Source organism: Anser anser, assembly GCF_964211835.1.
Source record: "Anser anser genome assembly, chromosome: 24".
Lineage (NCBI taxonomy): Eukaryota > Metazoa > Chordata > Aves > Anseriformes > Anatidae > Anser > Anser anser.
Window position 1 is genome coordinate 6,364,906 of NC_139745.1, and position 25,443 is coordinate 6,390,348.

At 42.4% G+C, this 25,443-nt stretch overlaps 1 protein-coding gene across 20 annotated transcripts in view; it reads left to right on the forward strand.

Annotated features, from left to right (window-relative positions):
- CSMD2 (CUB and Sushi multiple domains 2) overlaps positions 1–25,443 on the forward strand; it is a gene marked incomplete at its 5' end in the record, with an annotated part of 338,842 nt that overhangs the window by 177,202 nt on the left and 136,197 nt on the right. For 17 of the 20 annotated variants that reach the window (XR_014575007.1, XR_014575008.1, XM_083809741.1 and 14 more), the window contains 6 exons: positions 421–508; positions 1,703–1,857; positions 4,354–4,475; positions 10,938–11,041; positions 15,491–15,603; positions 23,934–24,116. The exons of 1 other annotated variant lie outside the window; for it this stretch is intronic. Coding sequence is in view for 17 of the 19 variants with exons in the window: in XM_083809741.1 (XP_083665867.1) it covers positions 421–508; positions 1,703–1,857; positions 4,354–4,475; positions 10,938–11,041; positions 15,491–15,603; positions 23,934–24,116 (765 nt within the window). The remainder of the gene's footprint in view (positions 1–420; positions 509–1,702; positions 1,858–4,353; positions 4,476–10,937; positions 11,042–15,490; positions 15,604–23,933; positions 24,117–25,443) is intronic. 2 more of the 20 variants (XM_083809743.1, XM_083809744.1) reach the window with 1 other exon arrangement.

Genomic DNA, 25,443 nt, shown 5'->3' on the forward strand with positions numbered 1-25,443 from the left:
CTACCTTCTCATCAAGATGTTTCTTTCTCTGGCAGCGCTCAGATGGGTTTGGAGGGTGGTAGACAGTCACCTTGCCGTGTCACAGGTGGCCGTTTTAATCGCAGGCTTCGGAAATGGGCTGTTTAATTGGTGCAATTTTGCAGAACGAAAAATCTCTCTTCAGAGGTACTTCTATAGCAGAACAGGGGGGAAAACTGTGTTCCTAGCTGGCACTTCCTAGAAAACACTTTGGTGTCTAAACTGAGCTGAAATGATTCCAGTTACACTTGTTTCCAAAGCTGTTTTTCCTAAGCAAAATGGAATACATTCAGGTTTTCAAGCTACCAATTGCCATTTTTCTCTCCACATCCACCAAGACAGTTGATGAAAGAATGTTTCTTTTGCTATTCTGTCTCTGTATGTGCTGTTTTTGCTTTGTAGTAACTCAGGTTGGTGTGTCCCAGGGACATAATATGTGTCCAGACCCTGGGATTCCAGAGAGAGGCAAAAGAATAGGCAACGATTTTAGGTAAGAACCTTTTATGTTTGTGTTTCTGCATGCTGCAAAGCTATTGTTTATAACCATCGTGTGTGCTCCTTGACGTTACGTAGTCTGTTTTTAGAGACCATCTGCACACATCTAAATGTGCTCTGTCTGAAAGCTTGCTGAGCCTAGTGATGTAGAAGAGCAAGTGTGTATAGAAGTGCACGTGTGTGTGAGAGACCGTGTCCTGGATGATGATCTGTAATGAGTTCTTTGGGAATATTTCTCCTTTCTCAAAATGGGCATCTGGCCAGGCTTGTATAATCCGTGTTTGTTGTCAGTCCCATTTCGAGTGAAGTGCAGAAAGAGCTGTCTTAAACAGCAACAGCATCGCTTCTAACGTTAGCTTAAGTCACAGCATGCCCCTGCCCCCAGTGAATTTCAGGTGTCTTCCCAAAGCACTGGTACAGTTCCTTGTCAATAAGTAAATGTGGTGCTGGATAATTGTTTTCTTATAGAGTTTAAAACAATGCTGTTATTCCCTTGTACTTGCTAGCGTTCATTTAAAGAGTGTAGGAATGAATCAGCCTGCTGTTAGCAATGGGGAATCAATATTTAATCTTATTTTGCTGTCGATAGCTGTTTTGTTCACTAAAAATGTCTTTCAATTTAACCTAAGTCTATCCAATTCTCCTGAAGTCCAGAAAATGTATTGGAGGAGGGGGAGTGAGGGTGGAGGAAAGGCAATTCCCAACAGAGTCCCTAAATGCCACAGGATAAATTCTCAGCTGCTGTAAACCGGCATTGTGTCACTTCAGTGAATAAGATAGGACTGGCTTCAGCAAAGGATCTGAATCCAAAGTGATAGAATATAGAAGAAATCTTTCAGTAGTAGATAAAGTTTTGGTTTTTTTTTTTTTTCTTTATAAGAATGCTGAGCATGTCATCTCTTGGGACAGAGTCTGTGCTCCCGAACTGAAAAAAATTTCCCCTGAAGTTGCATTGAAAGACTCGAATCTGTTCGGGGACTGTCACCACCTCAGGCAAACAGTGCCCAGCATAAGCAAATGAATGAGGGAAACGCCTGCCCCTCATTCATTTCTGCTGTTGCCTGGAGGGCCAGTGAACTCTCTCTGTTCACAATTTGGAGAATCACTGGGATAATAAAAAAGCAAGTGACAAACACGTTGCTGCAGAAGCTTCTCAGTTGCTAACTTCACTTTCTGTTCTGTCTGCTAGGTTGGGTTCCAGCATCCAGTTCACCTGTAACGAGGGCTATGATTTACAAGGGTCCAAAAGCATCACCTGTAAGAGAGTGAGCGACATGATTGTTGCATGGAGTGACCACAGGCCAGTGTGCAGAGGTGAGAAGAGGAACGTTTTTTATCGAGTTGGTAGGACTAATGAGAAAATCCATCTCCTTTATGTCCCATTCATGCATCACTCATTCCGTCCTCAAGTTTGTCTGCACTTGGTTGCTGCCTGTTGCCTTTTTCTTTTGATAAATGCTGTTCCAAGGAGCAGAGCACTATAAGTGGATATTTCCAGGCTTGCAGCTCCCACCTGCCCTGTGGAAGACCATCTCTGGTTCCTCTCAGAGGCACCTTGCTACAGCCCCTTTGTTCTTTCGCTTCTTTTTGGTTCAGTTTTTCCTTCTCTTTAAAAGTCAAATATATTGTTAGGCAGTCCTAGAACAGGTTCTAGGTTGGAAAAACAGGTTCCTGTTGGAAAAATTCAGCTCGTCGCTGCAATTTCTTCAGTGCTGCACTGGGTGCGTTTGTTTTCTTGGAAATGGGAGGTTGGTCTTGCTCATTCGTGCTCAAAAGTCAATAGGATCTTTATTCTATTCTAGTGGGGATTCTTGTTTTCTGGGTAAGCAGAGTAACACGGCTTCAAATTTTCAATCTTTTCAGCTCATGTCTGAGAAAGAAACCTTCACTTGATTCTCATGCAACTTTCTGATAGCAGAAATTCAGGTTTTAAGACAAACGCCTGTTCCTGCACACAATAAAACTAATAAAACTATTAACTGTGGAGCTTCATAAGCTACTAGCTCTGCAGCTGATGGATTATGTGTGTCCTTCATACCTGTGTACTGCGTCCACACCTCTCAGCAATGCTTTGTCCCTTTTTGTTCTCCACTCCAGATATTTCTTTTTAAGGGATAAGGAGGAGAGGGGGGACGAGGTGAAAGTTTGGAAGCTAGCAGCAGCCCGATTATCTTGTGGCCCAGCCATGAGATATCAGCAAATGGAGTTTTCTTTCAGCGTAAAAATGAAAACTAATGTCCATTTTGCCCTTGGCCATTTTGTTTTCTTTCTCTCTATCCTCTCTCTCTATAAAAAGTGGCATGCATAATTGTGCTATTTGTAATGCTAATAATGAACAACTTGTAATATTTTTAATTAAATCCCTCTAAAGCTCTTAAAGTCATAAATTGGTATTTTTTTCAGTTCTTTTCCTCTTTAATTTCATCTGCAGAGGTTTTCAAGGCTTTGGAATCCCATCTAATTCTTGAAACAAGCCTAGAATAAATTGAATCAGTGTAAGAGGATATTTGGCATAAATATGTGACACTATAAAGGAAATTTATGGTGTCCTCTTGCAAGAGATAAGAAAGGATTTGCCTGCATTATTGCGATTCTGTGAATCAACTTAAAAAAATTTCTACCACTAACTTCCTTTTTTTTTTTTCTTTTCAGAGTTTTCCATTTGCTTTTTATCTCAGTTTTAAACCACATTTTCTGTTTCCATTTTGTTATCGTGTGGTGAGTTTCTTTCAACTTGCAGGGTGCCTGACCAGCCAGCTCTAAAGCCACTGGACTGGAGCAGTTTCTAACACCTGGTAATGAAGCATCTTGCCACTGTGTTCAGAGAGGGAATTTTAGCTTCCCTATCTGCAGCAGACTCCCTCTGAGTCCAAGGAAGAGTCCCTTAGTCCCTTTGTGGCCCTGTTGCCCGCTTTTAAGATGTGAATAGCAGCCCTTAACTTTTACTGTCAGGTGGGACTGGGTATACATGGAGCAGGCCCCAGGAATGGGGTCACACAGGGCAGCAGAAATGCAGCCCTGCTGTACGGTCAGTTTGGCCGTGAGACCATTTTCCATGCTCGACTGCTGTTCAGGGGCAAAAAAAGCCCTGCAGAAACCACGTTTGCAAATAGGACTCCTTTGAAATTTCAGATAGATTAATTCTGAGGATCCATCACAACAGCAGAGGCAGTTACAAAACAAGGATGCTGTTCTTTACATTTTCTGATTAAATATCACATCAAAGGAATACTCCAAGCAAAAATTTCCCCCTTAAGTGCTTTTCAGCTTCTACTGTACCTAAAATGTTTTGAAGATGTGAAGTCGAGCTGCCATCTTCGTTCTTTGAGTCCACAGTTGTAGCAGAACGAAGTCAGCCCTCACCTAATAAATACTTGATGTGCAGTATTTTTTTAGATCTGCAACGAAGAAAGGAAATATTACCTTCCTGGGACATTAAAAAGGATCTGTGTCTTACCTGGCATCTTTCGTGTAGCTGCTTTCAATGTCCTGGACATGAAAGTATTTCTTTGAGTACTTCAACACAGTAAGCAAATACTAAATCATTGTGAGAGCTAGCAAATGGGTTGTTGGTTGGTCTGGCGGTCCATCTGTTTGATAGCCTCTGGAAACACCCCACTCATCCAATCATCACAGATAAATCCTTTGTCTCTGATGTTACATGGAAGAAGATGAGCGTTTTGGCTAGTGAAAACAACACAGGGCAGCAATTTTTAATTCTCCCCTGCCTTCATACAGTATGCATCACTATTTCTCTCTCATCTCCAAACAAAGAACTCCGTATTCATCCCAGAGCTAACAGACCTCATTCCCACATCTGTCTTGTTTTCTTTTTCACAGCAAGGATGTGTGATATGTACCTTCGTGGTCCCAGCGGTGTGATAACTTCTCCCAACTACCCTGTCCAATACGATAACAATGCTTACTGCGTGTGGGTCATCACGGCACTCAATCCAGCCAAGGTAGGTCTCAGAGATACGTTCTCATGTCACTATTTTATTGTCTTAGTTGAAATAGTGTGTAGCTATGGTCCTTCACAGGACTAGTCTCTGATATTTAGCCCTTCAGGTTTCTGTTTCTGAAGTCACACCCTTCTCTCTCCCCAGAGACTTCTCACACATTTCTCGACTGTCTTTAAAGACCGTGTCCTGTCACATTCTGTCTCTGCTGAAAATTCATTTTATTAAAGGATGTAATTAAAAGTGAATGTAATTATTTTTAATCGAAACCTCTTTGATATCTTGGCATGAATGGCGGTGAAATGCCAAACAGCGTAGCAAAGCATCTTGCTAAGCCAGTGCTCAGTTGGGGCAGAAATGCTGTGCCAGGAATTCTGATTTTTAACTTCCTTTTGGCTGATAGCTGGCCCCTAACCAACAGGGATTTCAGCCCGCAAAGGGCCAAGAGCAAGTGAGGGAGGGAGGATTTCTCTTCAATGCTGTTTTTCCTTTTCCTTTACTTTTTGGTTATAAACAAGTCCTTTTTGTATTTACTGATGTTCAGAACACTGGAAGTTGGGGATGATTTTTTGTCTCCGTTGGTCTGCATGTGCAGTTTGGCAGGGTTCAAATCCTTTTTCACTGATCAGTACAAGTCCTAACTGCCTTGGTCTTTGTAAGATGAAGTCTTTCCCGTTTTCCTGTCACAGGGAGAACAATCCTCAGTGCCTCTTACCTCTTAGAGCTGCCCTACAAACTCAGCCTGTTCCTCTACAGACCTGTATGGGAACATAAGAACAAAAATGACTTCGTTGCTGTGTTGTAGCTCAGAATACCCTGAGGTATCATTCAGTGCTTCTGCTGAAGACAGGTTTCATTCTTTTCAGTGCCTGGGTTCCTACTAATATAATCTTCATTAGTTTGGGAGAAAACCTTGCATTCCAAGGCACTGAGCTCATATGCTTATCCAGTCAATTATTTCTTGGTCCTTGCCACCAGACAGCCTTGCATTTTGGCGCTCTGCCTTCTGCCGCTCGTCCAAGGAAGTCATTTCACAAACATGTTAGTATCCCAGCATCTCATCTTTCACAAGAAATTGTTCCAGTCTGTAGAAATTCTGGCAACCATCCACAGTTGCAGCCTGCTTGCTACCTCTGATGAGATGGCATCTTGTCCTCTGATCTCCCGTGCTTTGCCTCCCCCTGGAGCACCTGCTGCAGCGGGGCAGCTAGAGCTGGGGCTGGCTGAAGAGCCCTGTTGAGTTCTGTTTCTCTCTCCCCATCGACATCAATTCAAGCCTTTAATAAGTACAGATCACTGGTGGATTATGATTTTAATGAGGAGTATTCCTACATTCCAATTTCAGAATGGGTTTGTATTTAAAGGGCTGTCATTAGCTGGTCATTTCATACAGCGGATATTTTGGTTTGGCTGCATGGGAGCCTGGTAATGACCCAAATTCTGGGAAACTGGAGTGTGGAATCAGGATATTTTTTTCAGTGCTGATTTATTAGGAGTGATTTACTGGTTAATCAGACTCAGGAGGTTCTCCTTCATCAGGGTAATGTGTGAGCAGAGAACAGGCCACATGTAACAACAGCCATTATTGCTCAAGTGTCAGCTGGGCTTCTCAGCCGGGGGCCTGCAGACCCTCGGGTGTACGCTGCCTGCACATGGACAGGCTGTTGGATACATCAGCTTCTTAGGCACTGGTATGTATCATGTATATCTTTCTTTTTGTACATCTTCGTCTTTCAAAGACCAGCAAAATCCCAGTTTTGCAAATAAAATAGTTCTCTGTTTTTAAGAAGAAACTGTAATGAGCTGGCCTTGGATGTGCCCTGGGCTTTACGGAGGCTGACACTTTTGTCCCACTACAGTTTAGAAAGGAGGAGATGGCAATCAAACATCTGGATGCTTATGTGCCACGGCCACTATATTATTGACTCTTTTTCATGTTGCTTTAGAGTTGAATAATTGGACTTCCATGTTCATATCTGTATTTTCTGGCCTTTCTGCTAGCCTTGTGCCTAGCCTAGATGGTAGGAAACAAACTTTTTCTGCTTTTTCAGCAGTGTGATAGGATAAGCTTTTGTAAGCTTCCAGGGCAGACTCTCTCATTTTTCAAAAAATTGGTCTTCTGGATTCCTACTTAGAGAAATTTTCTCTTCTTCCTCTGGTTAGGTTCTTCCTCAGCTTTTAAACCTTTATCATAAACTGTTGATTAGAAAACAAAATCTGCAAGTCCTGATCCTTAGCTTTCATAAATTATGAAGTGAACTGAAATTGGCAAAATCCATTAATTTCAGTACTTTATGTAGAACAGAGGTTTAATAGCAAAATAGTAGTTATGCTACATGGGCTGCAGCATCATATACTGTAGAGCTGTAGCACAACTGGAATAAGAAAGATAGGCTGGTCAAATCAGCAGTTCATACTCACTGTCTGTAAAAAGGCTGCCATTTTCTTTTTCTTTGAAGTGATAAACAGTTAATTAGCAACATCAGTTTATGAAGGGTTTCTGGGAGAGTTTCTCTTTTTTGAATGTTTCATCCTGGAAGTGTAATTTACAGGTAGGGGAAAACTCTGCATCTCTTTGAAGCGCAGAGGACTGAGAGAAATGCAATAATTGTTTTGGGAAAGCCACTGCTGTGCATCCTTATTTCTTTGCACTGTGTGTTGCCTGCCTGCATTACTTTGAGCTGTAGTTCAAAACTGCAGCCCAGTACCTTTCCTCTGTCTGAATGGCAGGGAGGGCTCTGCATGGTCGTGGGAGCCGAGGCAAGGCACAGGCTTCCTTCTGGCACCCCTCAGGAAGATGGGAAACAATTAAAATGAATCCATCGCCCTAAGAGTTTTCTACTGTTTTCTATATAATATATTCTACTATTCATCAAGGCTCCGGGAACCAAAGCTGTGCAGACAGGACAGCATCTGAGTAATGAATGTACAAAATGGCAAGTGGATTCATGGGCACAGACAGTTCCTGTTGTCCAAAAAGCAGCCCCTGGTGTTGGCTGTGTGTGCTACTGCAGCCGCTCACGGTGTCGCAACAAGTGCGTGCTCCAGTACAACACTGGGAGTTGCTGGTATCTGTCTCTGCAATTCCTACCCACAAGTCAACGAGCGCTGCCTCCGGAACATACCCGGGCATGTAAAATCCTTAAATGAAGGCCCGTGTTAGAAACATGTTGCTAAATTAGAGAATTCACCTCCCTGACTCATGTTGCTTTTGTGCAAAGGGGATGATATCATCATTGCACATTCCCCAGCATGGGTGAGGGAGGAATTGAAGATGAATTGATTAAAATGCCTATAAAATACTTTGAAGATTAAAGCATTATGGGCCTGGGCTGAAGCCTGCTGAAGTCAGTGGTAATCTTTTCATTGACTCGAGTGATCTTTGGATCAGGTCCTGTTATATGAAGCTTTTAATATGAGCGATGGGAAAACCACTGAGCTGAATTTAGAACTCATTTGCAAGTCATCTGTTCTATATTTGGAAAAGAACTGTGAGCCAGATTCACTGAGGTACATAATCCCCTCGAAGTTTGCTCAGAAACCTACATAAGCAGTATTAAGGGCATAGTGCTCTTCAGTTGACAACTCGGAATTATTTCCTATACAGAGGATGACATATTAAAGCTATTTGGGGGAGTATTGAGAGCTTATAGATTTCTTTTTTTTGCTGGTCCCTGGTGCCACGGGAATTAATTTCAACCACACTGGAAAAATAAGTCACTCGGGAACTGAGAAATGCATATGGTAATTGGTGCATTTGCATCAAAACTATTTCTGAACCTTCTTGACATACCAGATGTCACTGGTTGATATTTCTCCTGCGGTTATTCTCACCTGGAGTCTAGCGAGCCAAACACAGCTCTGTCCAAGCTTCCGTGTCATCAGTGGAGAGAGATGGGCCCCTCCGGGGGATGATTCATCCCCTCTGAAGATAGATGCTCGAGACGGGGGAGAACGGGAGGGAGATGAGTAATGTTTGCTTGTAAAGCATCTGAATATAACTGCAAGAGGTGCCGTACTCCGTGGCGAGAACGGGTGTTTTTTTCCTATGAATGTGACTGCACTTCAAATCGCTTTGCAGTGTGTGAAGCCTTAGAATCAGGTGTCATATTGAAGCCTATTTTCTCAACTTTGCTAATTGCTTCCTGTCACTTCAATAGCTTAAAATTGAGGTTTTGTGTCATTCGTGTATTTGTGTGTGCTCGTAGGTCTCTTTTTGTTTAATGAATCATTAAATAATTTTCAGCCTATAGCCCAAATAGAAAAATAGGAAAATGGATGAATAAATATTGTATTCAGCATCCTGTTCCTGTGCCACAAGGTTACAGTCTTCAATATACTAGACTGTAATTAGTCATTTAATTAGGGTCAGACTCCTTAGAATGCAGTTTACTTGAACGAGTGGTTTAACTAATGACGTGTGCTGTTTTACAGCAGTGTGTTCTTTGTATTAATTACGTTATTCCATCATTACATGGTTTAATAATAATCTGCACAGGTTAATATTTTGGTACTACTGACTAAAATTAATGGTTCCAAACTTCTGTGAAGTATCTCACCAGCTACTGTTTCAAGATCCTCGTACTTTTGGGTAATGCCCTATTTTCACAATGTCATGAGTAAAATACTGAACTTGCCTTTTTTTTATTTTAATGCATTTAAAAAATAATTGCATTTGTATGTAGAGCATGGTAGCATGTGACAGTTCAGTCCGAGCTGTATGCGCACCCATTATTTTTAAAGAACTTTGAAGCCATTCAACACCTGACTGACCACTTTGTGGTTTAAATTGAGTAGCTTTTGACAGCAGAAGGTTGTCATCATCTTCCTAGAGAGTACATGCAGGCCTTGGAGAGACTGCAGAGGCATCCTCATATTTAACAGAATAGGGTTAGTTGTTGCTTTTGGTCCGTGGTGGGATTTTTATCCCCCTGTGATTGCAAGTGTGCTCAAGTGTTTGCAGGAGATGCTGCAAGAAATTACCAAACAAAGATTTTAACTTTTCTTTAATATCCATTGCTAAATGACTTCCTATTACGGTCTATTTAACTGAGTGTTATTATTATTATTAGCATTACAGCAAATTAACAGGCTAATTCTGGTGTTAGTATGAGTAATACTGGGGTCTAAATGTATGATCCACCCCAGTTGAAACTCAGCTTCATCGGCTGGTGCCTGAACGTGAACTCAGTTTGTGACGATGACCGACTCCATCAGTCTGGCGGGGTGCACTCATGAGTCTCTGACCTCAGCGTGTCGCAGTTCCCTGGGGAGAATCACCCCGCACTGGTGCTGGCTGCCCTGTGCCGCTGATGCTTCTCTTGGTGGAACAGCTGAACTGGTGGATGGCAGCTGAAATTCCTGTCTCTTACCCCAAATCAAGAGGTGTAGAGTTGCATCAGGTGTCTGTGGTGCTCGGTACACGTTGTGGGTCCTTCTTGTTAATTTTGGTAACTTCTATTTCATGTGTGAAATAGCAAAAGGTACTGTTAAACCAAATTTGGTAACATAAGCTGTTGAGAGTTAGGTAATTTAATATATTTACAGGCATGTGTACAAAGGGATGAATGCATTTATGTGTTTATGTGCTTTCCTGGATCCAGGCAGTTGAAAAGCTTTGAGACAAAGCTCCCATTACTTTCGGTTGGTACTGTGAATGTAAAGCAATTCTGTAAATTCAGCTCTCTTCCTTTTCTGTTTGTTTACCCTGTCCAAGGCTGGATTAAGGGCCTTGGTCTCCTGAGTCAAAATGTGATTTTCAGTTATTTGCAAATAAAAGATTTCACAAGCAGCTAAGAGACTTGGAACACAAAGCTCTTGACTTCAGTGGGACCTCTGCTCCTAAACGGTGCGTGAAGGCTACGTAAACCCTGTCAGTGCCTCGTAGTGGGGGTGGAAGGGTGGGACGGAGCAGGAGAAAACCACAGGGTGGAGCAGGCTGCCCAGGGGGAGATTGTGGGTACTCCCACCACGGAGATACTCAGAAGCTGCCTGGACATGATCCTGGGCACTCCATAAAATCTGGGTCTGTGAGAAGCTCCTGAGAACCAGGTGAATTTTCTGACCAACGCAGACCAAAAAGAAAGTGTTTATTACACCATAACAAATGTGCTGCTTATATGCACGTTCAAATGTATCACCATAATCTCAGGCTTGTAAAAGAAATGGTAGAAATACCTGATGAAAAAAGCATGCTGAAATCCCACCACACGTATCTTTATCAATAAAGTCATCTCAAAAATGAATAGGTTAAGCAGAGGTAAGAGGTAACTTCAGTAAGTATCATCTGAAAAGAAGTGCCACAGTGCTATGAAAAGGGAGGGTGGTCGCTTTTGGTGCTGTCCTGAAGATACTAATGCTTGTACAAATTGCTCCTCAATAGGCAAGCAGGTAAATGAACAAGGCAGGAGGCTCTGCTGGCTGCCTTGGCAGTTGATTCGTATTAACATGCTCCATCTTTGCCAGGTTATCAAACTCACCTTTGAAGAATTTGAACTAGAAAGAGGATATGACACTCTGACAGTTGGTGACGGAGGACAAGTTGGAGACCAGAAATCTGTGCTTTACGTGTAAGTAGCATGTCCTTTGTCACTGTGAGAAATCCGTGTCTAAGTTCGGCCTGATGAGATTTACTTATTGCTTCGATGGAGTCCCAGTCTGCTTGCTGGTTCTGTTTCATAAGCAGTTTCTCATTTTTGGTGGAGGTGACTGTTCTCGGTGTTTTCTTCTCTCATCATGTTCTCTTAGGCTTCAGCTGACAGAAAGGCTTTTTACTTCTTTGCTTCTGTTTCTTGACTTGCCTTTGTCAGGATCCCTTAGAGGCTGAGGCTGTCCAGGGAGCTGAGTGAACAGGATTAAAATTTGGATATAGTGTATATGCAAACCCTCAATTTATATCCTTTAGTTTGCAGATGTGGTGTTTTGTGGAGGTTTCCTCAGTAGATGAGACATTGTAGATGGTCCTACTTTCCTTCCAGGCCTTCACATCTTTGTGTTTCCCATCTACATATGTTTTTTGTTGTTTGTTTTTTTTTCCAATTTTATGCAATTAAAAAGGGAAAATTGACCAGTAAAGGGCCACTGCAGCCATGCTGAAGGATGAGAAGAAATTTCTGATGTTGCCAGTTTTTTAAATAAAAAATTGATACATCTTCAGTGTATATTTTTTAGATTTGAAGACCAAATTCTTTGTTATAGTAAGGGTAACATGGAGAAATAAAGTGAAATAGGCTCTGTAGCAACATTTGCCATCCTGCTTGCTCAGTGCTTAATAACTGGCGAGGGTTTGGGTTTCAGCTGGAAGGAACGTGTCAGTCAGACTAATACCAATCAGCTTGTGGGTTTATAGATTGAGGGCAAGGGTTTTCCCTGACCCCTGTGTTTGCAGTGTGTCAGCATCAATTTCTGGTACCTGCTGTTTAGGCAGAGTGTTGAGGCTGGTGAGAGCACTTGGCTGCTCTGAGGAAAGCCTCTGCTCTGTGTCAGGACCTCACGGATCTGATAGGGTGGAAGTGTGTATGCTTCAGAGAGATTCCCTCTCGGACTCTCACGTCTCTCTGAATTTTAGTTTTTACGTATGCAGTGTGCTCAACTCTAATTGTGATAATTGTGTATCATTCAAATCCACTTTACTGAAGAAACAATGACTGCTATAGCTCTTCTGAAGCATCAAAGCAAAATACTGCGTGGCTTTATGGTCATGCCCCTTGTCTGTGATCAGGGCCAACCACTTGTCATATCAGTGTGTGCCTCTGTTGAGTACAGCTGTAAGCCAGTGGTGTTTGTCGAAGTCTTAAATGTCTTGAGGGCACTTGCAAGGGCAGGGAAGCAGGGAAAAACCACCAGGACTTTCAGAAGGAGCATTATAAGTGGTAAACGGGGCAGCTGGAAGAAACTAGGGCTACTGGCAACCAGCTTTAGTGTGTTAACTTGAAAGACTCCCTGATTTTCTCTCTGATTTAAAAAAAAAAATAATTAAAAAAGTGTAACACAAAACTCTCCAATAGCTACTCTAGCAAAACTGTTTTACTCTTTCCAACTGATAAAGCATGTTTCATACTGTGTCTTTTAATTTCTCCCTTTCACTTGTTTTAACACACGAATTGGCCTCCCACTCCATTTTCACTTATCTTTTTTTGCTTGTCTTTGCAAAATCTCTGTTGCTGAGTTTCATCTTACTATGCTTCTCAGGACATGAACAGCAGTGATACTTAAGTCAGAAACTCTAACCTGCAATATATATAAATGTAAGGTCTGATTATTGTGAAAGTGTTTGTAATTAAAGTGTCACAGAACATTTCACAGCTGATTGGCCCAAATGTGCAAATTACAGCCAAGGGAATAGTTTGTAATAACTTGCCGAAATGATTTCTCACTCCCTTCCTTTTTTGTTTGCCTGAGGCCTATGAAGACTTTCATAGATTTTGTTTTAATCATTCCACGTTTTCTCACTCTGTATTAGGGACTCAACACCTTGCTAATACAAATACGGAATATCTATGCCTGCCTGCACAAGGTGTGTGGTATCTTCTCCCAGCTGCAGGGGATCTCTTTCCATTAAATTGCTGAAGCTAATCCTGACACAATTTGTTCATTTTTCTTTTTAATCTGGGAGGATAAGTTGGAAACTAACGAAATGTGAAAGAGGTGTGAGGACCACAGAAATATTCTATTAGTAATGAATGTGGTTGAAAGTCCATGGATGATTTCTTTTAGCATTTGCTTTTCTCTTAACCCAAGGTCAGCTAAATTCATGCACTAGGTGTATCCACTGGATACAAGCTGTAGCTTTTTTGGAGGAATCAGCATGCAGAAATCTAATCCTGTTAAAGATAAGAGTTCTAATTTTCTTACTACTCTTCATTTATTCTTGGCTATTCAAGAAGAACTCAGTCCTGCAGACTTTGAAATCAAGAAATAAATTTGAATCAACTTTCATAGCACCAGACGTTATCCCAAACTGAGATATAAAGGACCATTTGTTTCCAGTCTCACTCTCATCCCTGTAAAACGCATCTCAGAGAACGTAACAGATTGTTAGGCTGAGCTTTCTGACTTGCAGGGAGGATTTTATTCCCTAAAGTAACAAGCATCCAGATCAATCATTCAGCTTGTTAAAGTAGAATGTGAAAGCATGCAAAAACCTTTGAAACACCTTTTCTGAAGGTTTTTCTCTTGGTATGTTTCTTGTTCTTGTCTGCTGCTTAAATAGCTTGAGAAGAATCAACAATAACACTTCTGAATCTTTTCCAGTCCCCATCAAACTCTCTGGATGCAAAACAGTTATTAAGAAAAGATTACTTCCTAATCTACCAACATTGTAGGATCAGTAAAATTTCTGATGCGGGTCAAAGGAATAACCAAGCAAAAGTGGGGGCAGAACTAGGAGAGTTTTGATGGGCTTGGGAGACATGGATTCAATTTCAGGGGAAAACACGCTCCAGATCCCATGGCCAAAGCCTGAATGGTGACCAGTTTCGGGTGTTAGAGTAGTCCCTAGTGCACGTGTGACTGGTAAGACAATTTTGGGGATTGGGAGGAGATTTATTTGTATGGCATGATTGGTCCCGGTTATGATGATACCTGTAAGGCTATTTGAAAGAATCTGGCACTCAGCGGGTAGCCAGCTTTAAGAGTGTTAAGCAAATAGAATAAGTAGCACAACCCTTTGAGCAGTCATTTTGCTTCACTCTAAACAAACTGTAATTGGCAGATCAGCCATCCTGTCTCCGATTACCCAGGAAAGTGGGAATTGTAATAATTATGCCTGGAGGTTGCAAGTTACGTTTATTCACAGGATGTTATCAACACACAGCTGCCGGGATTGTTCCCTTGCAGTACTGGTTTGCAGTAAATCTTCCTTGAGAGCTTGGGGTTCAGTTTTATCAAGAAGTCTTTCAGGTGCTGCTGTTGTACTTGAGCATGATGCCAGGCAGAAGCCACGTCTATACATATCCATGTGTTTAAACTTAAGTAAACACTACAGAAAAAAGGAAAAAAAACCACCTCTCCACTTGCAGTAGTTAAGCTTAGGGTAATTTATACATTTATCACAGATGATACCGTAGCAGAAATAGTATAATAGCATTAAACACTGCCACTGAGACAGACAACATAACACTCATGTACCTCTAGTTATGAGCCCTTCCCACGCACCAGTGCTCTGTTTGCAGAAGCAGAGGGAAGGGAAGGAGCTGTGCTCGGAGCGGGCATTTGTGCCTCTAAGTGCCTGCGCTGGTGCCTGTGTGGGTGGGGATAAAACTCTGAAGCTGTGCTGAACCACAGCGAGGTGATTAATCCCAAAGGCTGAATGAGCCACATATGCCTCATTAGTACAGATAGATTGGTGACATTTTTCTTAATCTCCTCAGCTTTCCTAGGAGTAGCCTTGCAGGGTAGGCAATGCCCTGAGCATCCCATACTGCCTGGATTAGTTGGTGTTTTTCAAGGGCTCCTAGGACATTCCGCAGGTTTGAGGTTCATGCCTTGTCTTCAAGGTGTTGGTTTTTTTGCCTTTTTTTTTTTTTTGAGGTCCCTGTGGAAACTTCTCTGTTAGGAAATAAGCATAGAGAGCATGTTGAAAGTAAATTTTGTAATACCAGAAAATATCTGTAAAAGAAGTTAGGAGGATACAGTGACCAGTATGGTTTCTGGGACTTTGTTTGCTTATATCTTGCTTCAGGGAGAAAGGAAATACTAGTATTGATGCTGGATAAATATATTGTAACGATGGTACTAAACTAATTATTTATAGCGGTGGTGATAATAACTTCCAGGCCCTCAACTGTGATAAGACTCATTGTTATAGGTAGTAATCAGAAATACACTGAGAGGCTCATCTGTCCTGAAAAATCTGTCAGGATTCTGGACAATGTTTTGTTTTGGGGTTGGTCTTAATCATGGTGGCATTGTTCTGTCTGCTTTTACTCTTACAGAGGTATAAGTGGCCTGTATTTTGGTGGAATACTAAGTTTCTGGAGGTATACAAACTATTTACATGTTTTTATTTATTTTTCCAGCTTGACAGGCACCACAGTCCCTGATCTCATCGTCAGCACACAGCACCAGATGTGGCTCCTCTTCCAGACGGACAGTGTCAGTAACTTGCTGGGATTCAAAGCAACGTATGAAGGTAATCCAAGTGTCTCTCTCAGAATTTACCTCTTTTTAAAAAGATCAGAAATGAGATAAGATGGGCCTAGTTGCTTGTGAGAAAGGAGCTTCTTAAAATACTGAAGCTCTGCAAACTTTTCCTTAAAATTGAAGCTTTGCTTCAATAAGAACAGCTTTTGTGATTTCTTTTCTGTGAAAGCAGACTGGATAGCTAATGTTTCATTGCTGTTTCATCTGCTTTGTTGGAAAAAGAGTTGGTGAGTTTCAGTTAAGTGATGGCTTCTGCAACAGACTGTGCAAGAAAATGAGATCAAGTAATCAAAGGTTCGTTCCAGTAGATCACTGGTACGAACTACTTCAAACTTTGACTAATCTGTAGTATCACAAATAAAATAAAAATTCATTTTGGGATTTTTCAAAAGAAACTCTTGAAATGCATTAGGATGGGGATGCAGAACTCTGCCATTAACTTCTATCCTCACTGTTGTCATATGTATTTGCAAAGTTAAAGTGATGGGAAAGTATTCCTTACTTCTAACTCATGTAAGGGACTGGTGATTCTAGCTGAAGTGTTTTTTAGATCCCTGTTTTGAGATGTTTCTAGGTTTTCCAGAAATCGCTGTCTTGTGTGGTCTTTCAGTGTGAGCACATCGGGTTGCTAGCTTCCTCTGCAGGCACTGGGCTGAAGAATGTGCTCCCCTTCTGCTGTCGGACAGCCACACACCTGCAGGGGGGAGCTTGTTTCCAGGATGCAACCTCCAGCACGGGCACACTGGAACGCTTCCACTCACACCATCATCCTTTTGCTTTTGTTGTCAACTTCAATCTCTTTTCAAAGCATTTTCAGTTTTGTCTAAAACCTGCTGATAGAAGGAACAGCTTACTCTTTTAGCTCTGATGCCTAAAACTAGGCACGCAAATCTTCATCTAGACATGGGGGCTGATCGTGGAAGGTCTGAGGAACAGCAACTCCCACTGACATCAGCATTAACGTTTAAATCAAAACTGTTTCTATCAAGGGCCCTAAATGCACATTAGAGTTCATTCATATTTAAAATGTTTCCCTGGAACTTACTGTGTTTCAGGGAAGTGTTATATTGTGTTCTGGCCAGGACCTGACCATGGCAGTGCTGCTGATTGACGCTAAAGTAACAACAGTTAGGAGCCTGAGGGGACTTGACCTACTAGAAAACCTAGTTGGACCAAATGTCAGCATGTCCAGGCAAGCTGAACAGTACCTTGAAGGGGGATTGGGTCACAGTGCTAGAGTAGTTAGAGCATTGCAAGTCCAGGTCAGCAGGAAAGTCATTAGAGACATAGATAAAAAGAAATGGAAATGGAAGAAGAAAAGGGAAATCCAGGCTGATTGTCCTGGGAGTATCTTAATGGTACTATTTCAGTCTTAGTCACTGTACGAGCCTGAAAACATGCTTTTTGCAGTAGCTGTGAGGTCTGTCTCCTGCCACATTTGTCAGCGGTTGATTGTTGGCTGCCTGGCATGGCAGACTGTTGCACCCCTGCCTGCCAGCTGTGGATGGGTGAAAACACTCTCCAGCTCTGCTACGAGATCCTGTCTGGTTAGTTAATCTCATCCAAAGGGCAACGTGGATTCTTCTATTTTCTTGATAAATCTTTTATTTATCCTATAGCACAGCCCATAAAGTTGCAAAACACATGATATACAGACTCAGCTTATGCTGTTATGAGCTTTGGATCTATAAGGAAGTTGACTTCTTCCTCTTCTGAGTTGCTCCGATGTTATGAGAGCTTCATCTCTAGCAAGGCTGAGCCCCGCTTAGTCTCTGTGACCTCAGCAGTTGCTTTGGGGATCGCTGTTGTCGTTCGTGCTTTTGGAATCCTGTTTTATGGAGCTTCCAATGGCAAACGTGCTTCTCCCTTCCCTACTCATCAGCTTTATCTGCACAGCTGCTACCTGGTTTTGCTGTAGTGGTGTATGTCCAGAACCTTCTAGAGGAAAAAAAGGAGTGTTCTGGACCTGTTGTGCCCCAGTGAGCCCTAAAGGAGAGGGACCCGTCCCTGGTGAATGTCAGTCCTTTGACCAACACATCTGAGCAACAGGCAGAGAGCAGCCTCTTTTCTCTTTTCCTGAGCATCTTCACAGTTCTTATACAGCAGCTTTTTGACCTTGAAAGATGGGTTTGTGCGTGAATAAAGAAGTACAGTTCTGTGCCTAAGGCCCATGCTGGCCCTATCCTGAGGTTATGTTGAATTCAAATCAGCCTGGTCCATAAAATTCTTTCGTTTTTGCAAATCCTTTGACTCACAAAGCAAGAGCTGTTTAAGTAAGAGGCAATTAGTACTTACCAAATACATTATGAAATTATACCTAACTTACTAACAAGTTTCAGTATCAGTTTTATTGCCACACTTCTTCCTAACTGCAAGAGGAAAATTACAGCTAATGGAGCTATATAAAGTCAAGACCAAAAATCTGCTTAATAGAAGAACAGAGTATTGTTTATAGAGTACGTTTAAATAGTTATACATCCTAAAACATGTAAGTTTTAGTGTACCTTTTAAGTGTAATGCAATCATAAAGCTTGTTGCTAGTGCTGAAATGGTTATGCCTATGAGACTTATTGACGCACAGATTTAAGGACCTGTTGGAAGGAATGTGCTCAGGAGGACAATATGCCATCAAATTTTTAGTGTAGAGTTCCTGGGAAGGGGGAACCAACCTAGTCATTTTGCTGCAATTGTGGGTAAAGAGAGAACGTATTTGCACCAGGAAGAGGATACAAAGCATACGGTTTGTGGGTTTAGGTTTTTCCATGTCTGCACTGCAAGACTGGATGTTTTTGGAACAAGTGTTCAGCTGGTACAAATTGGTGTGACAGCATTGATTTTCAATTAAGCTGTGTCAGTCTTCACCAGCTGAGGATCTGGCTCATTAATGTTCATGAAGATTACTTCTAAATCTTCTATGTCTCAACTGCAGCCACGTTTATCCTTTTAAACAGACATTCCCTCATAATAGCGAGCAATGCTTTTGGACTTCCAGTGCTTGTCAGAAGAAATCTGTACTAAGCTCCGCTTCGCTGGAAAAGTCTTTTCTTTTTCACGACTATAGCGAGCTGATTGATGCTGCAATTTAGTGCTTGACTTGTGAGAAGGCTTACAGCCTCCTGGGGCCCTGGGTCTTCTCCCTTTTCTTTAATCTGAGACAACCTCTTCTGAGAATACCTTCCCTTAGGGCAGGCTGCTGTTTCCGCAGCCATCATAATGGTTCTCTGAAAGTCCCCAGGTCAACCCCTTACAGCGGTTGTCCATAAATAATTACTTCCGATAATGTTTTCAAAGGTTCTTGAGAAATTTAGGGTTCATTTAACAGGATTCAGACTCCTATATTGATTAGGTACTTTTGAAAATCTCAGCTGTAATCCTTCTGCAGTTATATTCCCCAATGGACTGAAAATATTTGGTTTTCCTCACAGGGGAGATGTGAGGAAAAATGTGTTTGTCACTGATGAGCTTGAGGTTATTACAAGCAATAGCATAAAATAAAATCAATAATATAAAGTTCTGTGGTAAGGGAAGTAATAAATCATGAAAAAGCAGAACAAAAACAGATTTTAATCTTATATTTAACTTTTTATATAGTTTTAATATACAGTAACAATAAGCTCAAATTAAGCCCACATTTTCAGACACAAAAAGACACTAATAGTGTTTGGATTTCTGTAGGAATTGGGTTAGTCTGGGTAGAGCTGACTAAGGTCTGTGTTCTGAACAACCAGCGTGCTGCAGGCAGGGGATGATTAAACAATATTTAGTGTTGAGATGCTGACTAAGTGTTTGGCTCTGGAGAGCTTAGCTTTGGAGCTCAGACTTAGCCCCATGCTGCTAAGAGGCTTAGAAGCTCTGCCGAGCTGAAGTCTGAAGATTTCCGCTGCCGACCTTCCTGGTTTTAATCAGATCGGTACCGCCCGGGGCGTTCGGCCAGATGAACTCGCTGGGTTTCCACGTTTGTTTCTCTGTGTGCGTTATACTTAAATACAGAACTCTGTATGGATGCCAGCAGATAAAGCTGCACATAAAGGTGTTCATACACATGTATGTGTGTCAGATCAAGAGCAAACGATAATCTCTCCATTTGCCTAATCCCGGGAGACTTAGGGGAAAACGCACGCATCTCAGACTGGTTCTGCTGCCTCTGTTCAGTCAGCTTTGAAGCTTGGGCCGTGCTCCCTGGCTTGCAGCACGGTCCCTTCCTGCTGAAATGCCCTCGGGTCGCACCGGGAAGCCCAGATAACCAACCCACTTCTTTTCTTTCTGCTGTTCTGCAAGAAAACTCTGCTGCTCTGTGAAAAAAATGTGAGTGTTCCTCTGCCAGCCCTATGGCAATGCCTCCTTTGCTCGTCCCATTGCTGTTTGAGCCATCAGGTCTCGAACATGACCACACGTGGACGTTCAGCTATCCCAGTGGCAGGAGCTGCAGAGGCCCTGGGCAGATACGCTGCCCCTGTGCTCATGAGCACCAAGGCCGCCTTCTTTCCTTCCTTGCTTCCTGCTTAGTAGTGCCTGCAGGTATTTTTCATTGATCATGTGTCTTTTTCTTAGGTTCTACGTTGCCTGACATCCCCCTCAATAGTCTTGGTGTTGAAGTCTGTCAGTAAATGCAGTGTTTGTTTCCTGCTCTGCTTTTCGGTGAAATGTACTGACTCATGTCATCAAACACGCCTGCTGCAAAACTGCTGAGCCAACAGACGTGAAGGCTTTTAGCTTACGGTGTGTTGACCTGATCTGTTCTCCGGGGCACCTTACTTGTACGCACATCTCATATAAACATGAGCGGGAGAGATTTGATGTCATGCCCCAGGGCTTTAATGAGCCTGGTAGATTCAGTTCCTGCATTCGCCCTTCAACAGCGGCTTAGATGGGAGGGACATGCCAAAAAAAGGGAATTTCTTCTTGCTTTATCCCTTCTTCATCTCGTTTCCTCATTGCTGGAATCGACTAGAAAAACTAGACAATAGGAACTCCCTTGTCGTGGCTCATTAAGGATACATACCTAACACTATTAACTTTCATTAGTTTAAGCAAAGATAATATATGTGTGAAATTGTGTGTGTAAGACTAAGTGTATTCTTAAGGGTCTTTCTGACTAGAGCTAATATTTGTGTGATTTCTTCAGGTATGGCTTCTAAGTGCTCACAAATCCCACATGTTATGGATATATTTTCCGGAGAGTGGGATTTTGCTCGTTTGGTGTTTGCTTGCAGTTCTGAAATCCGCAGTTTCCTGTAGAGCTGAGTCAGGAAGGAACAGAAGTTGCGTGTAGCCCCAGGAAAACAGCAGCCTAAATTTTGGGTGCCAGCAGTGGTTCTGTGCAGCTCTGTAAAGGAACAGAGACGGTGAGCGTTTGTTCTCCCCAAAGCAGGTCTGTGCCCACACAATCCGAGGGACTTGCTCTTCCTCAGCGCTCTGGAAGCGGGGGCTGCCTCCTCTGCGCTGAGCACAGGGACCCGATTTCCCCACCCACCACCAGGAGACAAACAGCACAAATAGCTGGTGACAAATTTCTGGCGAAACGTTTTCTGTTAGAAAACACTGTTTTGTCAAAAACTTACCTGCGTGATATAATATTTGATGGAGAAGTTTTGAAAGATTCATTTCAACTTGTTTCATTTAAATAATGTCAAAACACTTGATTTTGATGTTCTTGTTTAGTTTTGACTATTATTATTCTAATGTGGAAGTGATTTTACTTAAACATTCTTCAGGTGAAATGTTTCAATCTTGTTGAAGTAACATGTTTTGATATTTCTGAATCACTCATTTTTGGAATTTCTGCTCTGCTAAATATCTCATGAATTTTAATATGTATCAAAAGACGTGTAGGAACCAGAGGATTTTCTCAGGACAAAAATTCCATTCTATGACTTCTGTAATGTAATAAGATGTGTTAGCTTTGTTTGAATGCTGCTAACAATTAGATCACATGCATGGTGGAAAACATGAGCTCTAATTCCTTGTTTCTCTCCCATTCTTAAGCCTGTGATTTCACACTCTAGAGATGTTCCACTTGGGTTCACGCGGTGTGACAGAAAAGGACTGCACAAGCTCGAAAGTGGGGGGAGCCCTAGGAGGGAGGAGAGCATTCAGTCAGTACCTCGAGAGCATCTGTGTTACCTTTATTCTTTTTCAGCAGAGGGTCAAAAGAGAGTTATTTATTTTCATTGCTTGGCTGCGTTTTTTCTGAGTGCCTGGTAGCCCGAGCATGTCCTGATTTTACAAAGGCAAAGAATATGCTGAACACTCGTAGCTCGTGCTGCTTTCTGCAGTAGCTGGAGCTGCTTGGCACATCTGTCGGTGGCGTTCCTGTGGCCACTTCCAGAGCTGCAGATAGGTACGCAGTGAAGGTGTACAGCCCTGCGGTGAAATCTTAGCCCTGGGGGAATCCTGATGGCCAAACTGCCCTTTGGGGCGTTAGCAGGACAGGGCTCTCCCTCTCTGGAGCCTGGCATAGGCAGCCAGGGATGTCACGGCTGTTTTTAAAGAGCTTTGTTGCTTCTCAGTGGAAGTCTCTGCACATGGAGGTGCGTTTGTCCCAGTAGCCCAAGAAATGCTGGCACTTCTGTTCCCACAGTGCAGGGTACAGAGAAGACTTAAAGCTGATTGCTCACCCTGGCCCTTATCGCTTAGAGCATTGTTTTAAGAGATGGCTGGAGTGATGTTTGTTAGCGTCCATCGCACTCTGGCCAAATAGCAGCAACCAGAGTGGTGTCAGGACACGTAACTTGAAAGGTTTTTCCCAGATACAAAGCGGAGAGACCCCTTCCCTGCATCTCGGAGCCCCCACTGTCGCAGGCTTCAGAACAGGCAGCAACTGGACGAAAGGCACCCTGCAGGACAGCTTGCCATGAGTAAGACTTGCTAGTATCGTGTTCCAAGGTGCGAGAAAGAATGACATGACAAAAAATAATTTTTTAAGGGCTGTTGGCTTCTAGCTGGAAAAGTTATCAGCTCCCTGTGTCTCTGTCAGGTCACAATGATGCGTGTTTAAAATATGCATTCCACCCTTTGATCTTGTTACTGTTTCTTGAGTCTTGAAGCTCAGTTTTCTTTCTGTGATTTACATCGTCTCTTTTTTGTAGAGCGATGTAAGTTCAGTTCTACTTTGCAATATGAACTGTTTTGTTTTTGTCCCTCATACGCAAGTACAAATCTTCAACATACGGATTTTCAAAGCCTGCAGGAAGAGGCATAAATCCTGGCAAACTGTTTTCACTGACAGGCAAAAAAAAAAAAAAAAAAAAACCATATTTCATGAAAACTTTTCTATTAATATTAATTTATGTTAAATTATTTTGGGAATGCTTCATTACCTGGCAGTGACTTTTTAGTTCAAGATGCATAGAGCAGTAGCAGAAGCTAGGTGCCTTTTCGTGACTTCTATTCATAATACACCTGTATCTAAGTTGCCTGAAGTCAGCATAATAATGAGGTGGTGCTTGTTATTCAAACCAAATTGGAATATTAGATGGAGTAATGCAAATCTCGGATTATACGATTTTCTTCTGTAAAGAAAATGTCACAAAAGAAGTTTCCAATTTGGTGTAAGAAATTGAAATCGGGGAGAAAAGACAGCAAAGCTGATCACAGATGATGGGGATAAAAAAACTAGAGAAGGCTGGAAGACGAGATGAATGTGAAGCAGATGAATACTGTGGGAGCACTAAGAAGGCTGTAAAGGAATGAAGTTTTGTAGCTAGTAGTGATACAGTGCAGGGGACCCTTTTGAAATGAAATTGTATGGAGCAGCAGATAACAGAAAATTGTGTCTGCGATTTACTTGAAGTCAAAATACATGCACAGCAAGAGATTAACTGCGTGTTTTCATGCAAGAAGGTGTCAGCTGTCGCCTTCAGGACCACACGTGGAAATGAAAATGGTAGTAAGGGAGGGAGAGAGCAAACACAGCAATCCAGCAAACACACTGTGCCCATAGCCGCATGGCTGGAGGAATCCAAGGTTTGCTCACGCTAGGTGACACGATGGTGTGTCTGTTTTAAACCACATCCCTGAAGCAAATGCAGAACTGGATCTCCTTGGATATCCCTCTTTTTCATTAGGCTATGATTACTTTAAGGATGAGGGAGCAGCTAGGAGAGGCTGTTAGGAGGGAAGGCCTTCCAGAGTCACAGCACTGAAATTCGTGTTTTGTCGGGTCCCGATGTGCTCGGCACCGCTGCTGCCCCGCGTGCTGCAGGGGCACAGGCGCTCTCCTGGGGCTGTGATGGCTCTGCCAGAGCTGTGGGTCGACAGCACCGCGCCAGCTCCGTGTCAGAGCCTGCCCCCAGCAATATTTGTTTTACTTTCTTTCAGAGATCGACCAAGGGAGCTGTGGTGATCCTGGGATCCCGGCCTACGGCAGAAGAGAAGGATCCACGTTCCGCCACGGGGACAGTTTGAAGTTTGAGTGCCAGCCTGCCTTTGAGTTGAAGGGACAGAAAACAATTACCTGCCAAAAGAGTAGCCAGTGGTCTGCTCAGAAACCAGTCTGTGTTTGTAAGTCAGTGAGGAGATGGCTCTAAAATATTTTCTCTGTGTGCTGAGGTGGTCACATAGTATGGCTGTGTGCTGTGCTCAGATAGCTGAAGCCGTGGGGAGCGTTTGGTTTGGTTCTCAGCAGCAGGGGAAGTGCGAGGGGAACAGCATCCAAATCCAGATGTGGCCCCATGCTGGCACCGCGTGCCCTCTGCTCTGCCCATCTGCCCTCCTGGCTTTTGGGTTCACGTTAATTCTGCAGAGCAAGTAGGATTTTTTGTATCCAAGATGGGGCATCAACAACAACAACAAAATTTAAACCTATTGAATTTGATTCTGTTATCAGCTGTTTCATTTTCTTTCATTACCTGACAGTATTCAGGCTCCCTGCTGCTGGGCCTCAATTTTTAATTTGTTGTATGAGTTCTCAGCAGGAATAGGATATTCTGCTCCCAGTGGTGACTGAAGATAAAATTTTCTATAATGGGGATTTTCTAACTGGATATAAATGGGGAGTTATGTGCTCAGTTCCCGTTGGGTTTTAATGGTCTCACTGCCCTTTGAAGATGCAGTGGGCAGTCTGTGTTATTATATTGATCGAACCTTCATTCAGAAAGTGTTGTATTTGAGCATTACTAAAACTCACAAAAGCGTCTATATTTTCTGCAACTGGTGACAAACAAACTCTTCTTTCTGTTCCATCTCTACTTAGTTAGCTATGCTAAATTCTGTGTCTTTGAACAAATACTGTGCTCTAGTGGAGTGAGACTGAACCTACAAAAAAAACAACAGTTGAGTGACAGAGGACAAATATGAGGAAAAAGGATAGAGAGTTAACAAATGGTAACTGTGTATTCACTATACAGATAAATACATACACTGCTGTTAGATACTCCAGTATAAAATGGTCATTTATGGCATGACAGAACTTGATCCGTGCCAAAGGCGTTATGCAGCTGATGGGGGGTGCGCTGGGTGGGTCAAACCCTGTGGCTTTAGAGTTGAATCTGGGCTCTCCAGGAGTTGCAGGGGAAGCAGGGGCTTTAGCATCCCTACACTGGCGTTTTATGGGAGAAGGTGGAAATCTATTTTCAAGTAAGTGCCTTTCTTTTCGAACTGAGATTTAATCTCTGAGCATTTGTGTATGTATGTGTGGAGAAAAGAAGCAATTATCTCTGAGTTTTGCCTTTTCCAGTTGCAATGACTTTCTACCTACTTGGTTTTCTCTATAAAATCAGCTAAAGATGCTAATGAGGAAAATGTAGTTTTCCTGCTTATATTTGAAGTGGGAAGCATTAGACCATTTCTGTGCTTAGCTTCAGAAGTTTTTTCTTATTTCCCAGAAGAT